This window comes from Stomoxys calcitrans, chromosome 3 (assembly GCF_963082655.1).
Source record: "Stomoxys calcitrans chromosome 3, idStoCalc2.1, whole genome shotgun sequence".
Lineage (NCBI taxonomy): Eukaryota > Metazoa > Arthropoda > Insecta > Diptera > Muscidae > Stomoxys > Stomoxys calcitrans.
This window is the reverse complement of record NC_081554.1, coordinates 40,681,731-40,700,443: the sequence shown is the minus strand read 5'-3', so window position 1 is coordinate 40,700,443 and position 18,713 is coordinate 40,681,731. Positions and strand designations below refer to the sequence as shown.

General features: G+C 37.4%; 1 protein-coding gene across 1 annotated transcript in view; it reads right to left on the bottom strand.

The window, feature by feature from the left end:
* Window positions 1-14,243: 14,243 nt before the first annotated feature.
* LOC106088069 (uncharacterized) overlaps window positions 14,244-18,713 on the bottom strand; it is a 31,538-nt gene continuing 27,068 nt past the window's right edge. Inside the window, exons 3-4 of the mRNA XM_013253366.2 lie at window positions 15,214-15,340; window positions 14,244-15,151 (exon numbers count right to left, since the gene is read on the bottom strand). Of these exons, the coding sequence (XP_013108820.2) occupies window positions 14,817-15,151; window positions 15,214-15,340 (462 nt within the window). The 3' untranslated portion in view covers window positions 14,244-14,816. The remainder of the gene's footprint in view (window positions 15,152-15,213; window positions 15,341-18,713) is intronic.

Below are 18,713 nucleotides of genomic sequence, written 5' to 3'. Positions count from 1 at the left end.
TAATTGCATTCTTTATTCTGTCAGTTATCAGCTGTTACTTTTAGCTTGCTTTAGAAAAAAAGTGTAAAAAAAGTATATTTGATTAAAGTTCATTCTAAGTTTTATTAAAAATGCATTTACTTTCTTTTAAAAAATCCGCAATTACTTTTTGGGCAACCCAATATATAACCCAATATAGTCCTCATTTATTTATTTACTTCTGCTAATGGCAGCTAAATAAATCATAAAAATTATATATTATTATTTAATATAGTACATAACATATATCAAATACTGATTATAAACACAGTAACATCACGAAAAGAGTTATCACTATATAACTCACTGATTCGAAGAGGTGCGCCAGGTTGTTTAACCGTCAATTTATTGTGCATCCCGCGAGTGGTAGTGCCATCCGTTGTCTCCGAGACGAATCACGACCATCACAATTTACCGTGGACGAAGTTACGAATAACATCCGTGGCGCCAAGTCTTGTAAGGCCTTGGGCTCCGACGGAATCTCTACACTAATGCTGAAGAATCTGGATCTACCTGGAGTTGAGTACGTTACAACTGTTCTCAACCTGTCCTTGAACACTCTTATAGTATCCGATGTCTGGAAGATGGGCAGAGTGATCCCACTACTGAAGCCTTGTAACGTTACATAATTTGTAACGTTACAATATTTCTCTTACATAATTTCTCTACATCCAGCGCTTCTAACATTTATCGGCTGCTCCCGACTCGTTCTATTAATCGTACATGCTTCGTGAATACTCTACGCACACTTATGATTCGTTCTGCTGATTCTTACGATTTATTTCTCGGTAACCTCATTCCGTCACACGAATCAACCTCGTATGTATGGGGAGTAATCACCCCGAATACCTACAGCAGATCCGATCACTCACGCACACACACCATAACAACCCATAACAACTCCGCTAATGAGTTGTGCAAACAATTAATGTGGAGACCATTGAGTGTTGGTGTGACATTGGGTGTTTATTTCATTGTTTGTTTTTTTATTCCAATACTGGGGATAGTTGTTCGAATCCGCACTTAGCTTGCATCCGCGCTTTGCCCACTTCCGAGTCTCGTTCGCATCCGCGCTTAGCTTGCATCTGCAATCTTTGCGCATCTTTAGACAGCATAGCCGGTCGTGGATAGCTTGTTGTTCCAATACACACTCCACCTGCTAGAGATCTTTTCGTCCCGTTCACCTTGTAGTATTGAAACCCGAAATATAAAGTTGTGTCTTTATAAGTATGAAGCGCACCTGCCTTTCCCTACCAACGAACCGTCAATGCATCCGCCAGCCCCGAATCGAAACTGAAGACGACGATCTGGAGGTCGGTCAGACAGGCAAGTGCTCAGATTACACAAGGAGCGTCCGACAACAAGGCGCCCGCTATCTATCCCAAACACCATTCATTGCCCGCACCGACAACTGACGCCTTCAAACAACGCCCACCGAAAGATCCCGATCAACTATAATAGTCAGTTTGTCTATATCGAAACGAATTTTTCAAGAGTTTATTTAAACTGCAATACGAGCAAAAGGGGAAGAATATAGATGTATAAACAGATTCATCGAAGTCAAAAAAGCTAATAATTCATCAAAAAAAGGCATTCGATATTTCAGGACATCGCCAATACGTCCCTGCAGCCAGGCCTATAGCGCTGTGTTCCCCAGCCACGTGTGGAATTTAGAGATAAGAAATCGAAACACCGTAGAGTGTAACAGGGAGTTCCCCAAGGCGGGGTGATATCTCCCGCTCTGTTTAACCTTTACCCATCCTCCATTCCGATATACAAAGCAATTGGTCGGTCTGTGTTAAGTTATGCAGCACCAGTGTGGTCTGGTCAGCTCTGTGACATGCAGTGGAATAATATTCAGATCTGCCAGAATGCCGCTATTCGAACTGTGACGGGCTGTCTCCTCAGTTCTCACATGGACCACCTCCATCAGGAAACAAAGATGCTACCCGTGTGAAGAAATAACTACATGCTCTCTAAGCAATACCTTCTGGATTGTTATCGCAGATATCATCCAAATCAACATCTTGTGGATAGGTATCCGGCGCCCATAAGCTTTGGAGGTGAGGTCCAGCGCTACCTGAGAGAACCCCTAGAACAAGCGGCATATCAAGCGGGATTAGGCAACATTCATGCAAAAACGGAGAACGACCACCTCCCATTGCACCTGAAGAAATTGACCTCCTCCGGCAAACCAGTTTAGTTCTGGCTCAGTTATGATGTGGCAGATACAGCCGCCTCAATTCCTACAAAGTTAGGATTAATGCCAACGTGCAGGATGTATGTCCCGATTGTGACCAAGGACCACACGATATATGTCACCTGTTCCACTGCCCACCCAGGCCCACTCGTCTCAGACCCAGATCCCTCTGGAGGCACCCCATCTTAGTCGCAGAGTTCCTGGATCTGGATACTCAGCAGAATCAAACAGACGAAATATAGAACACAACACGTTACTACAAAAACAACAACAACGGTGTGAGAATTTGAAAAAGTGTACAAACAAGTGATATGTCACTATCGTCATTGGAGTATGTGCCCTCAAACTTTATAGAACTGGGGAAACTCCTAGTTCTTCTTTCTTTAATTTTTCAAGTTTTCTGCCTGGTAGGGCGAAGATCATTAAATTTTACAATTTTTGTTTATTTGTCTTTCGAGACGAGCTCAATGATCGGAGATTGCAAATGGAAAAGGAAAGTCGAAGATAGCATCACACACACCAACCACCATGGGTTTCGTCTTTTGTTAGAAGACTTTTCAACCATATTAGGTGTAATGGCTTCCAGGTCCTTGTGTTGGTATGTTGTATTTGAATCGCGGGAACGCATCAATGATACAATTATCACATTAACCACGCTCGACAACCCTGTCTATTACCTGTACTTTTCCCAATGCATGTATTTTTGTGTAATGACGGACTTTTTTCTGTGGCAATTACACTTCTTCCGTAGAACACATGATTTTGTGCATCTGTTGGAAGTTGTAACGATGGCTTCGAACGCTAGACAATGGCAACGGCTCTCGCTGTTGCTCCGTGTACCCAGGTTCGAATCCCGGATGGGCTCTGCCGAATTGTTTTTTTCTTTAAATGTTCAAGTTTTCTGCCTGTTTGGGCGAAGATCATTAAATTTTACAATTTTTTTTCTTCTTTTAGAGTTTACAAACTCATAAAAGCCCGATGGAAAGATCAAGTGGTGGGAGACACCTCGAAACTTGGTCTCAGAGATTTTAGAATGAGCGCAGAAGATCGAGGCGCTTGGAACGCTATTCTACGTTCGGCTAGTGGAACAAATATTCTGTCATAGCCAATTAAAGTAAAGTAAGAACTCATAAAAGCGCTTAGGATTAGCGTTCGACTTGTTTCTCACATTGCCCAATAAGTTATCATAGCACAATTCATTATTTAATATAATCAATTGATGAACCAATTCATTGAAATTTTCTGAACATCTTATTCCGTTTATTTCTCAACCTTCTTTAATCCTTAGTAAACCAGGTTGGGCCAACATTCAGTCTCTTAACAGCAACAGATGACAATTGTCATGAGTGGAGAAAAAGACAAATAGGTCAGTGTTTAAATCAACACACTTTAACGACCACATCACTTGAGATAAGGATGCATTTAAATCATCAATTCTAGATTTTCTTAAATTGTAGATCAATCTACTCCTAGGTTTACATCAATTCTTTAAGTAACGAGGAGTATCAAACGAAATGCACAAAGTCGGATGATAAAGGTCCTCTGAGCAAACGAATGGTTCAACTGTGGAGACAAATGTATCCGATGCATTAGAAAATGCCAAGTCAAACTATTTGTCGAAACTATTCCGCATAACGTTAATCTGCGTTAACGTTGAATCGAACAAAATATAAAAAAAAAGATGTAGGACGATAATAAGATGATGGCTGAAGATAATAGGATGCAACAGATGGATCCAGGAGATTTTAGAAAAATTTTAATCACCAAGTACTATGATTAAGTTCCCAGAAAATGAAAAATCATTAACATGTCTAATCTTTGTTGCACAAAAGAGATACAGATTCGAATCGGAACCAGGTGGAATATGCAAATATACTAAAAATAAATCAAAACTAGATATTTTAACTTTGACACAAACAAACTCATCTTCAATATTACACCGAATTTCAACTTCAGGCGAAAGCTAAGAACAATGAACCGCTATAATGACCCCATCATCCTTGCACAAAAAGCGGGTTTTCCTAAAAATATGAAATTCATCGCATAGAATTTCTTAGTTGAATGTTACACCCATACCATAATTATTTAAACCAGGTCTCAGTAAAGACAGCAAAGTTAGAGAAAAGCTATCGACAAACACTTTTGACCTTCGAGTTAAGCCCACGAACATTTTGATTGAGAATAGGCTTAGAAGCAATTAATTTTTTGGAGATGGTTTTATTGAGACTCTTGCGATATCAGCTATACCATGACATTCCGGTCTTTCCCTAGTAACGAATTCTTCCACTAAAACACCTGGCGGCTAAAAGTCTTCCGCAAGAATAACATCAAACAATCTATAAGAAATGGAAATTTTGAAGCATGCAGTATCCCTAGGCTTATTAAAGTTATACTTGAAGAAGCTTAAATCGTTCATATAAACCGATCTTTTGATTTGACTTCTTGAGCACTTACAGAATACAATTCTTATTCAATTCAATTCTCTCTTACACAGATATATATAGTTAATAATATATTCTCAATAGTTAGAAGAAAAAAAGGTCTCATACGGAATATGGAACTATACTGTTATGTAATCTTAAAAATATTTTGTTGTTTGTCTTTTTTGCAAACTATATTTGCCAACATTACCTTCGGCAATGAACAAAAGCATTGCAGTGAAAAAATGACATATTTTATTCGTTCCGAAATAAATTGTTTTTATTGTTTTGTTTTTATATTAATATTGTTCTTATACTTGTTTTCTTCAAATATTGACGATTACATATGTATATGATTTATGTATGTAGTTTTTTCGTTTAAATGTTTGCTTCCGCAACTTTCATTTGCGCAACAGACAGTCATGACACACATGTTATGAGTAGACATTTTTTTTTTGCAGCATTTTATTATTTCTTTACTGTAAGTTTCTTTTTTGTTTTGGGTTTTTTTATGAAATTGTTTTATCAGTTTATTTCACTTGCGAATTTCTAACAATTTTATTGTTCTAACGATTGCTTTTACTGTTAAAATATTTTTTTTCTCAATTGTATTGCCATTTAGCTTCTTCTTGGTAGCATCTAACATTTATAAATTTATATCGGTTTTCAATCAATTTGTTGACCATTTGCTTAAACACTACATTTCAATTTCGTTAATTAATTGGGAATTATATTTTCAATGTCCAGTCAAAATGTATCTCAGAGAATACTTTTGAGAAGTTTTAATCGGACCTTGAGATTATCATTCCATTCTCTATGGTTAAAAGTAACACCTATAGCACGAGAATAGCGGGAATTTTCTTCTGCTCAGAAAGAAATCTCCAAAAAAATTTTCAATTAAAAATTTAATTGAGAATCAAATTGTTTGCAATTAAAAAATTAATTAATTCAATCATTTTTTAATTGAATATGATTTTTTTCCAATTATAGTCGTGATAGAAATTTTTGTCATATCAATTAAAAAATTAATCAATTCAGTTAGTTTTTTAATTGAATCTGAACATCTTTTCAATCACAATTGTTATTATTCAATTTACCTGAAATTTTTGAAATGATATTTTTCTATGACTTTTACGGCATGACAAGTACGGTCCACATCGGTCAATAACTTCATATAGCTCATATATATTTGAAAAAGTAATTCAAGGAACTTGACAAATACGATCCATGGTGGAGGTTATATAAGATTCGGCCCGGCCGAACTTAGCACGCTTTAACTTTTTTGTCTATTGCTTATCTACATTCGAAATCATGTTTAAAAGCTGCCACTTGGAACACCACATATTTAAAAATCCGCAGGTCCTCCTGCGTTTATACCACCACACTTAGGGTGACATTTAGTGCCAAGTTCGTACTCTACTCTTAAATACCTTCTATTTGATACCCATATCGTCCCAACCGGTAAACATGTCCGTTCGGATGGGTTTTAGGATGGGGCGTCCCCCCGCGTTTTTTGACCTCAAAATGATTTTCATTTTTGGGGTACCATAAAGTGGCATACAAAATTTCAGTGCACCCATCCTCGGGATCTGGTGTTTATTGAAAATGATGGTAAGGAGGAGGTTCGCTTCCCCCTACGGATATCAAACAAGTAAAAGAGTGCTAAGTTCGGTGTGGCTGAATCTTGGGAACTCACCACCATAGATTCTGCAAAATACTTATACAAAATAAATTTAGTTGGGGCATAATTTTATTACACATACTAAACTTCTGTCGAACCAGCAAAAATTAAATGTTCTAGAAACCGAAAAAGTATGATCGAGGGACGGCTTTACATGGGAGGTATATCAGGTTATAGACTGATTTGGACCGTATATGCCACAGTTGTTGGAAGTTGTAACAGAACACCGCCTGCAAAATTTTAGCCAAATCGGACAAAAATGCGGCTTGTAATGAGAGTTTATTATGTTATGAACCAATTTGGACCGTACTAGGCAAAGTTGTTGGAAGTCATAACGGAGCACCACGTGCAAAATCTCAGCCAAATCGGACACAAGTTGCGGTTTGTAAGGGCTCAAGAAGGCAAATCGAGAGATCGTTTTATATGGGGGCTATATCACGCTGTTGACCGATTTGCACCGTACTAGGCAGAGTTGTCGGAAGTCATAACGGAACATTTAATGCTCTCTTTCAGCCGAATCAGATAAAAATTGGGAGATCGGTTTATATGGAGGCTTTATCAGGATGTTTACTAAATTGGACCGTACTAGGCACAGTTGTTGAAAGCCATACCAAAACACTTCATGCTTAATTTCATCCAAATCGGGCAAAAATTGCGGCTTGTATGGGCTCCGGAAGACAAATCGGGAGATTGGTTTATATGGGGGCTATATCACGCTGTTGACCGATTTGCACCGTACTAGGCAGAGTTGTCGGAAGTCATAACGGAACATTTAATGCTCAATTTCAGCCAAATCAGACAAAAATTGCGGCTTGGATTGCTCAAGAAGTCAAATCGGGAGATCGGTTTATATTGAGGCTATATCAGGATGTTGCCCCAATTAGACCGTACTAGGCACAGTTGTTGGAAGCCATACCAAAACACTTCATGCTTAATTTCAGCCAAAACCGGCAAAAATTGCGGCTTGTACGGGCTCCGGAAGACAAATTGGGAGATCGGTTTATATGGGAGCTATATCAGGTTATAGACCGATTTGGACCGTACTTGTTGCAGTTGTTAAAAGTCATTACAGAACACTTTGTGCAAAATTTCAGCCAAATCGGACTAAAATTGCGGCTTATAGGGCTCAAGAAGTCAAATCGGGAGATCGGTTTATATGGGAGCTATATCTAAATCTGAACAAATATAGCCCATTTGCAATCCCCAACGACCTATATCAATATTAAGTATATGCTAGCTTCACGCGTTCGTCTGCTATCGTGATTTCTACAGACGAACGGACAAACATGACTAGATCGACTCAGTATGAATATTTCGAGGTGTAACAAACGGAATGACTTGATTAGTATACCCCCAACCTATGGTCTTGGGTATTAGAATGTAGTACTCTATTTTCACTGCGGCTCAAACTCTATCGTCTGTGAAAATGTCATGAAAATCGGTTCAGCTGTTTTTGAGTCTATACATAGAAGAAGACCCGAGAGGGACAAATCAACACCTACCATCTCTTTGTTGACTACAAAGCCGCTTTCGATACCCCTTTACGTTCAAAGGTATTTCAAGCCATGTCTGAGTTTGGTATCCTTGTAAAATTAATAAGACTGCAGGATGGCATTTGCAGATACGCGTTCCTCAGTAAGAATAGGAAAGAATCTATTCGATTCCAAGCGAGGTTCCAGATAAGGAGGCAACCTATCGTGCGATCTCTTTAATATACTGCTGGAGAAGATTGTACGAGATGCAAATAGGAATAGATATGGCACACTAATCACAAGAGAGCACATGCTATTCGCCTATGCTGACAACGTCGATATTATGGGTCGGTCACCGGAAGTAGTAACTACAGCCTATGAAAGAATTGAAAGGGAATCAGTGAAAATGGGTCTGACAGTAAATAGAGATAAGACGAAATGGATGGTTTCAACTCTCAAACAAGTAAATACGTGCTAAGTTCGCCCGGAACGGTCCAGGAAGATTCTTAAGAGGTCGACTCTTTAGAGGTCGATAGGAACATATCTTAGGGCAAATTGGGGATTTAAAACGCGCGTCATGCATTGGATATTTTCTGCAGTTGTCACACCTGTAATGCTATATGGTGTTGTGATCTGGTGGACGTCGCTTTAAAAGACCACCTACTATTTAATAGTCAACCGGATCCAAAGGATGGTTTGTTTGTGCATCGCAGCCGCACTGCTGCCTTTGAAAGAATCGAAAGAGAGTCAGTGAAAATGGGTTTGACAGTAAATGGAGATAAGACGAAAAGGTTGGTTTCAACTCCCAAAACGCCTTGTACAACCGAGCAGATAAAGAAAATGAAGAAAGTTGGGAACCACAACTTTGAGATAGTCACTAATTTATCTACCTTGGCACCGCAGTAACCGAAACGAATGACACCAGTTTTGAGATTAAGCGAAGAATAACACTGGCAAATAGAAGCTACTTTGGACTAAGTAAGCAGTTTAGAAACAAGGACACCTCTCGACAGACGAAGATTACACTATACAAGACACTGATACTACCCGTGCTGTTATATGGTTCTGAAGCATGGGTACTTGTGAAAGCAGATGAGGCAGTGCTTGGAGTATTTGAGAGAAAGATTCTTCGTAAAATATATGGACCAGTTTGCGTTAATGGAGAATATAGGCGACGTATGAACCACGAGCTGTATGACGGCGATAGTATAGTTGCACGCATCAAAATACAACGGCTGCGTTGCCAAGGTCATGTTGTCAGAATAAATGAATAAGCTTCAGCAAAAAAGTCTTTTGACGGCAAACCGGAAAGACCAAAAGCCCGATGAAAAGATCAAGTGGTGGGAGACACTTGGAAACTTGGTGTCAGAGTTTTTAAAATGAGCGCAAAAGTTTGAAGTGCTTGGAACGCTATTCTACGTTTGGCTAGTGGAACAAATGTTCTGTCATAGCCAATTATAGTAAGTAAAGTAATATAGAAGAAGATATCGTGTTTGTCCAGGAATTTGCGCCCTTACAAATAGTTGTGATGAAAACGATTTTAAGAGTTTTTCTATACTCTTTACCATAAGTTGGGGTTGTCTAATGGAGTCACAAAACTTAATGTAGATTTGAAATATGTAGGTATATTTGACAGATTGCCTTTATAGCCGGCAATTTCCTTTGTCATTGCCCGGCTTTCGTGTACAACAGATATCGGTACTTAGGTGGAGACACAATATCAGACATGATCCAACTTAGGGGAGTGGTAATGAAAACAATTAAGGATTTTATAAGTAGCTCGGAATTCCTAACTTAAAATGTTCTTTTTAGAGGTTACTAAATAGTTTTTAGAGCTCACAACAAGCCGATTACTGGCTTAGGTGTATGTCCATAGTGACATGGGGCGGATTAATATCTGCACCCTCTTTTCACCGTAACCTAACCTACATTTATAGAACTGTCAACTAAACCTTTATTAAGTTTTGTGAATATAGACCTAAAAGAATTATTTTAAACAGTGGGATATTGCAAATGAAACGATAAATAGCTGTAATTTTTTAAGTACCTTAATTTTCCTTCTACTTTGCGAAAATTTTGTATTTTCGAGCACTTACAACAGATATCGCTCAAATAGGTCCACAGTGGATGTGTTCTCTAAATCCCAGATTTGATTTCTGGAGCCTCTTAAGCGCCAATGTGTGCTATTTTTTTGCAGAAGCTCGTTACGAATGCTTGCGATGAAAACCTCTTTTAAGCAAATAAAGAGCTAAACAGTTCTCCATTTGCTACATTATAGTAAAAAGAAGGGATAACCCTTTGAAATTTCATATCTATGAAGGCTACTGCTAATTGGTATTTTGCCAATAATTTGGAAAGGTTTTCTATAGTCGCACTATTAGGGACTATGTTGTCACTTTTAACCATTACATGTTATTATAGGTACATACTGTAATAACATATGTTCGCTTTTCATTATGATTTATATTACTAACATACGATTATTCATACAATAAAATGTTTTTGCTTTGCTTATTTTCTTTTTCTTCTTTTCTCCATCACTATTATATTGGTGTTCACAATTAATTTATTTGTATTGTATGCTATTAATTATAAAAAATCAAAAAAGGCATTAAGGTGAATAATAATACTTGTTATTGTAATAAAAAATAATACAATTTGTAATAAATATTTTTTGTTTGTTTGTTACAACAATGATAATTATGCCATTATAAATTTTTGATTTTATATCATAACATTTTGTTGCTAATTCTACATTATTATCCTTTAAATTGTTTATATTGCTGTGTATGACATTTATTATGTGTTTGTATGAGTGTGCGTATGCTGTAATTGTAATGTCCATTAAATAAATACTACAACACAAATGAAAACTATTCATGGGTTAATATTGGGGGTAGGTAATGCATTAATGATCGGATGGTTAGTTTTGTCTGGTATAGTATGAATATGATATTTCTTTTGGAATTAATTGAAGACAGTTTACTTACAAATCAAACTTTAGTGAAAGTAAGAAAACTGTTTTCTTAAAGTCATTCAATGCCATAATACAGTTACACAATTTAACCGTCTTCCGCATTATTTGCTTATTCCCTTTTACATGACTCTATTTTAAATACTTTATGACCTACTTCAAGTAATTAGTTTCCTCATTATTTCATTAATTTGCATCATCTGCTGACATTGATTAAAGTGATTTTTTGCATTTAATTGCAGATACTCTTGATGATGTTGTAATTGGTGTTAATAACGATATATGGATTCTCTTAATCAGGTAAATCTGCTGATCTTAAACCGGATGAGAATTGGTGATTAACACATTTATTATTGCAAAATACGTTCGACGAAAACAAATTTGATTGTAATATGTATTGAACATTGAACTCAGGTAAAATGTGTATTCTTTTATATCCACAACGATAAGGTGGGTGTTATATATACTTGTTCCGTACGGAGTATTTGTATTAAATCTGCAGTCATCATTTCATATAATGCAAATAGAAGTAACAAAATAAGTAAAATCTCGAAATGGGTCTTTTTGTGAAATATATTGAAGTGTGAACTGATTCATTTCATATAATGCAAATAGAAGTAACAAAATGAGTAAAAACTTGAAATGGGTTTTGTGAACTATATTGAAGTGTGAAATGATCAGAACCCCAATTGTCAACTTTCAATACACAACTTTCTTCATCAAATACTAGCAGAATGGGTAAACAACTCATTTTTATTCTTCCGTTCCAATGCCATGCTCGCTCTTTCCTTCCTCGCATTACTTAGGTAGTGTGTACAGTGTACAGGGTGTATACTGTACACCCTATAGTCCGAACAATGAATGGTTAGAAGTGGGTAAGGGAAATACCGTCTGCAAAAAATTCACAACCAATAAAACACTTATGTTAGATTTGAATTATTTTAGTTTAAATATATATGTTGACCTATCTCCTCATTACAATAACAGCAATACAGTAATCCCATGTTTGGATTCAATGAAGCATTTACTTTAATGCAATTTGGTCATCACATCACATATAGATCGAAGAAGATTGTTTTATTGATTGAAAAAAAAAATAGATCTTTCTAAGGAAATTCTAGAAGAATATAATGCCGCTTTGTTTGTAGAAGAATATGACAAGTTCATTCCCCAGTTAAAAAAAAAAAAAAACAATATAAAATCATCAATCAAATAAAAAGCTTCACTCATGTCCCATGCAAAGAAAAAAAGATTTTGTATGTAGATTTATTTAATCATATCTAAACAATATGCATGGACTCCAAATTAGACATCAGAATTCCAATGAAGGTTTGTCTAAGTTAAGTTAGGTAAGGTTGAATAGAGGGTGCGGATATTAATCTATGCCACTACGGCCATACACCTAAGCCAGTAATCGGCTTGTCGTGCGTTCTAAGTTTGTAAAGAAACGAGTCATCACATAAAGATTGTCAAATTCTTACGACCATCGTTCTAAAAAATCTTGCAACGACTTTGTCGACATGTACGACTGAATGTGATACTGAAAATGTAATTTGATGGGTCGCACTTGGGGTATTCGACCGGCTGGTTTAAAGCGAGCGGCTGCTGTGTTAATGATATCTCGGAATATCCTCTCGGCAACTAGCATGTCCGAGGGGGGTGACAGTTCACTGAAGCGGCGATAAACGTCCGGCGCTCAGAGGTTATGAAGTCGGGTGGTCGGTCGATGGTGAGAATTATGGGGTGGTAGTCTAATCCCAAAGAAATGACGGCCTTTCAGGATACGTCACTCAGGAGATCAGCTATGCCCCTATGCCGTTACCTAGGGGAAAATGCTATGAAGTGTGATGCGCATTACAGTCCCCTAGGACCTAACGATTATGGCGAGATAGTAGCCCACTTATGTCGGGCTTGCAAGCCTTGCCGTTAATTGGGACACAGACAATATAATCCGACGACAAGGACGCAGAAGGCGACAACGACTACACTTGTGACCCACTGCTGTCTAAGTTCGCACAGCACCTTGCAATATATTCAGTGATACTATTCCCCGTAGTGATCTAAAGCCAGAGCAAGTGCGAAAATATACCCACTCCATACGCAGCTTACACCTCACCGACACCGATCGATGATGTAGGCGGTTCTGAAAAACCGAACAGAATCAGGGTTCGTGGTTCTTTTAGATCCCGAAACAGAATCAGAAGCGTGCGGAGAAGGCACTACGAGATTTGCCTCTCTCACGACGAAAAAAAAGAACGAACACGTACACTGAGGCGGAAGCCCTTGCCGATGAAGGATTCCATCGTGTCAATCCGGTGCGTACAATCGGCTGCCATGGAATTGTTCATAGTCGGTTTATAATCTGATATAACTCCAATATGAACCGATCTCGGATCTTGACTACTTGAGCCACTATACTTTATCGGTCCCTTACCTGATATGGCTTCCATATAAACCGATCTCACGATTTTACATCTTGAGGTTGTATAGCGCGGAATTCTTATCCGATCTGAATGAAATCTTGCACAATGACTATGGTCATCAACAACCAATCCAAATATGGTCCGAATCGATCCATTACCTGATATAGCTCTCAGCATAGCAATTCTTATTCATTATCATTTGTTTGCCTATTAAGAAATATCGGGCAAAGAACTTGAAAAGTTCCATCCATGGTGAAAGGTGTATGAAATTCGGCACAGCCGAGATTTGCGCGCATTTACTTAGATATTGTTAGGCAATTTCTATTTAAAGAATTACAATTATGTGTCTCGTCTTGAAAGTTAAAGGCTCCAGTAGGATAAGGTCAACTTTGACATATACATATTACTGAAATGCTCTATCCTACTGTAAAATGTTCAGAACACTTCATACTGCTCAGATAAATATTGGGTTGCCCAAAAAGTAATTGCGGATTTTTTAAAAGAAAGTAAATGAATTTTTAATAAAATTAAGAATGAACTTTAATCAAATATACTTTTTTTACACTTTTTTTCTAAAGCAAGCTTAAATTAACAGCTGATAACTGACAGAAGAAAGAATGCAATTACAGAGTCACAAGCCGTTGAAAAAATTTGTCAACGCCGACTATATGAAAAATCCGCAATTACTTTTTGGGCAACCCATAGTTCTAAAGTAATGAACTTTTGTCCACTTATTTTGCTTTTAATCATTGTGTATCGTTGATATGACATCAGGAACTTTTCTAGAATTAAATGCAATCAGTTTTACTTTCACTCTAAACAATGCTATATCAACATAAAAGAATCAAAATAATCTTTTTTTACGGATGACCTCTGCAAAGACTTTATTGCATAGCAACTACCTTATTTCCAGTTATTAGACAATTGAATTAAATACGATTTGCTCGAAACTGTTGTTTGATTTAGTATACCAACAAATTTTCCAGTTGTGATCCTAATGTAAAGAACAGAATATTCAATTGTGACCATTGTGATGTGTAATAATATTTAGGAGTTTTTCTTGCTGCTCAAACTAAGCATATATTCCATTATTTGTTTTTTTTTTAAACATGATAAATATTTGTTTTCCATTTTGCTTTTTTATTAAAAATGCCAGTATGATGATTTTTATGTTAGTTTTTGGTTTACCGCCGCTTTTTAATGTCGTATTTAGCTGTAGCATGTCATACATCTAGTAAGGCCTATTTACATACATATAAATCGTTTGTTTTGGGTTTTGTTGCTGCGTTTCCTTGTTTTTCTATTTGTTTCATTCAACTAATATAAATATAAATTAGCTTATATACATTGACAATCGGTGAAGTATTTCACTTTCGTTTTTTATTTAAATTGGTTTTATTATTATGTTTTTTTTTATTGCTAACAATTTGCGATTTACACCACAGTTAAGTATAAAATATTTATGGTATGTTTAATAACAAAAGAAAAAAACAAAAGGAATAGAACTTAAGAAATGCCCAAAATATTTGACATAAATCCTACAGAAACTAAAACCGAGCGAACTCTACATTGTAAATGTTAACAATATATCTGTCATTTAACTTCTAAGCAATTTATACTTGAGATTTTCACCACATTCTGTGGCAGATCGCTTGTCGTAGATGTCCCGCCATGAGGCCATGCAGCAGTGCAACGCTGGCAATCATCATAGCTACACTTCTAACTTCCGCAGCTCCATTACAATTGTCCGTGTGACATATTGAGCAATGAAACTCCGCATCTGAATCTGGTACGATTTCTTCAGCTTCCCCTCTGCCATTAGAGTTCTTGTAATTGTTGTAGTTCATCGATTTCCGGTACTTGGCAGCATCGGAACGTAATTTCGAGCGTAAAATGTTGCAGGCATCCGTTTCGCCCGTATTCAGTTGACAGAAGCGTGCAGTAACTAAGCGATTATGAGTTACTGAAAATAATGTCATAAAGATCAATGAATAGTTGTGATTGGACATATAATCATAGGCTCACCATTCCTCGCCACCACCTTTTGACAATTCATCAGCGGACTTTTACTTGATCCCGTATCGAAATAAGAAAAACTGTTCAACTCAAAGAGCCATGTGTGAATTGATTTCATCTTGTCCAGAGTACATTCCTGCAAACAAAGAAGTTAAAAAATATTCATGGGAACTTTTTGTCAATCATTGATGATTACTTAGCTAAGATGTACAGATGAAGAATAAATGAAACCATGCCAAATTTCGCTAATAACGGTAGAAAATTTAAGTGTTTAGGGTATTGTGGGGTGCAAATCGGGAGATGCTTATACACATAGTCATAACCATAGAGGATATTAGGTTGAGTGTAAGTGGTACAATCCGACTCTATTTTGACCATCGTCATAACAAAGGAACCGTAGAAGGAAGATGACTCCTAGTTTCTATCATTGAACCAGCCAGATTGCTTCAAAACGTCTAATAATTTGCTAATGTTCGCTTTCGCATATTCCCTCAAGTCTTTAAAGCAATCAGCAGATAAAGTGGAACTCCTTCTGCTTGCCAGTTCACGATGTTGCCACTCGAAATTTAAGAAAAATCCTACCCAACCCAACCAAAACCTACCAAATGTTCTACAGGCCAAAAATGCCATACATGTTTTTATACCCCCATCGAAGAGTTGGCTATTTTGCCGTTCCATTTCTAATTCATTAAATTGTAAATTTTCAACTCTACAAAGTGTGCATACTAGACCGTCATTCTGTCGATCTGAATATATCCGTCCGTCTGTTTGGTGAAAACGCTCTACAACCTAAAGTTCATAAAAGTCGTATTTTTGTCCTGTTTTCAATGAACAACCGTGCCTAGTTTGAAAAAAGCGATTTAAGGGTTTGAGAAATAAGCTTTTATTGTCAATTTTCACCGTGCCATTGAGTTGCATGCACCCCTCAACGTCTGAGTATGGACCAGATTTGACCATATTTATATGCAGCTGCCATATAACCCAGCATTCCGATTGAAGGCACTGCACACACCAAAGCCCCATTTGTTGCCCAGAATTGACGAAATTTGGAAGAGATCCCTTAACACTTGTGCCAGTTACAGTCAATATCTAAGCTTACGCCTTTTTCCTCATGTTTGAAGTAGTGAAACCCTCTTGTAATGGTATTTGGCTCTTCGACATGGTTTAATTCTGCACTCTTAACGAATACACAGAAACGACAAGAAGTGAAATGATTTGAGTTATATTCGCAGATTTTTTAAGTAAATAACTTGGTATTGTTGAAAAAACCTACCAAAAATTGAGGTCAGCCTACCAAGAGAATAAAAACCTACCAATTTTGGTAGGAATCTACCAGAAACGGCAATACTGTTCACGATACGCATAAAGCATACAAGTACATGCCTATATTCCCAAAAAAAAATTGTAGACCTTGTCGAAAATTGTACACCTTATTGGATTTTCCTTCTACTGACCCATCTCTGTGGATCTACAGATCCCATAATCTGCTGTAATGTAGAAAGAATGAAATTAATAAGCTTTCCTATGGTCGCATTGATGCCAAGAGTTTCCAACTTCTCCATGATTGGCGCCGTGAAGGCCTTATTCAGTGGACTTACAACTTGAAACAACTTGCAACTTGCAACAGGCTATGTCCAGGAATCTTTGCCCTAAGACAAATTTTTATTAACTTCGCAAGAGGCACCATTGGATGGGGGTATACTAATCTAGCCATTCCGTTTGTAACACCTCGAAATATTGACTTGCGACCCTATAAAGTATATGTAAATTTGGGATAGTGAGTTGCGTTAGTCCACTCGACCCCCTTCTTCAATTGGGCTCCGATCAGTCCAGATTTGGATATAGCTGCCATATAGACCGATCTCTAGATTTAAGGTCTTGGCGCCATAAAAGGCGTGAAACACTTATTTATTGTCCGATTTTGCCGAAATTTGGGACGGTGAGTTGTGTAAGGTTCATCGACATCTTTCTGCAATTTGGCTCAGATCGGTCCAGATTTGGATATTGCTGACTTACCGATCTCTTGATTTAAGGTTTTGGGACCATGAAAGGCTTATTTATTGTCCTATTTCATCGAAATTTAGGATAGTGAGTTGTGTTAGGCTCTTCGACATCCTTCTGCAATTTGGCTCAGATCGATCCAGATTTGGATATTGCTGATATATAGACCGATTTCTCGATTTAGGGTTTTGCGCCCGTAAAAGGCGCATTTATTGTCCGATGTCGGCGAAATTTGGGACAGTAAGTTGTGTTAGGCTCTTCGAAATTTTTCTGCAATTTAGCTCAGATCGGTTCAGATTTAATTATTGCTGTCATATAAACCGATCTCTCGATTTCAGGTTTTGGGCCCATAAAAGACGCATTTACTGTCCGTTGTCGGCGATGGCTTGGACAGTGAGTTGTGTTCGACACCCTTCTTCAATTTGGCCCAAATCGGTCTTGACTTGAATATAGCTGCCATACTGACCGATCCCTCGATTTGAGTTCTTGGCCCCATAAAAGACGCATTTATAATCAAGTTTCGCTGAAATTTGACACAGTAACTTATGTTAGTCTTTGCAACATCCGTTTCGTATATGGTTCAGATTGGTCTGTATTTATTGTAGATATAGCTAGCAAAGAGACCAATATTTTGGGTTGCCCAAAAGGTAATTGCGGATTTTTTAAAAGAAAGTAAATGCATTTGTAATAAAACTTAGAATGAACTTTAATCAAATATATAATTGCCATTTTGTTCGATAACCTTTTGCCATCTTCCAGGCAAATTTAGTATTCCCCGCTCATAGAACTTCTGGCCTTTATTTGCAAAAAACTGAACCAAGTGCAATTTTATAGCCTCATCATTGCCGAAAGTTTTACCATTTAAGGAGTTCTGCAAAGATCGAAATAAATGGTAGTCTGATGGTGCAAGGTCAGGGCTATATGGTGGATGCATCAAAAGTTCCCAGCCAAGCTCACTCAGTTTTTGGCGAGTGACCAAAGATGTGTGCGGTCTAGCTTTGTCCTGGTGGAATATGACACCTTTACGATTGACCAATTCTGGTCGCTTCTCCTTGATGGGTGTATTCAATTTGTCCAATTGTTGACAGTAAACATCCGAATTAATCGTTTGGTTCCTTGGAAGCAGCTCAAAATATACCATACCCTTCCAATCCCATCAAACAGACAGCATAACCTTCTTTTGGTGGATATCAGCCTTTGAAGTGGTTTGAGCTGGTTCAGCATGCTTTGACCATGATCGTTTTCGACTAACGTTGTTGTAAACAATCCATTTTTCATCTCCAGTTATGATTCGTTTTAAAAACGGATCGAATTCATTGCGTTTAAGGTGCATATCACAAGCGTTGATTCGGTTTGTTAAATGAATTTCTTTCAATACATGTGGTACCCAAATATCAAGCTTTTTCACCAGTCCAAGACTTTTTATGTGATAATGAACGGTTGATTTTGGTATATTTAACTTCTCTCCTATCTCACGCTCAGTTACATGACGATCCAATTCGATTAAT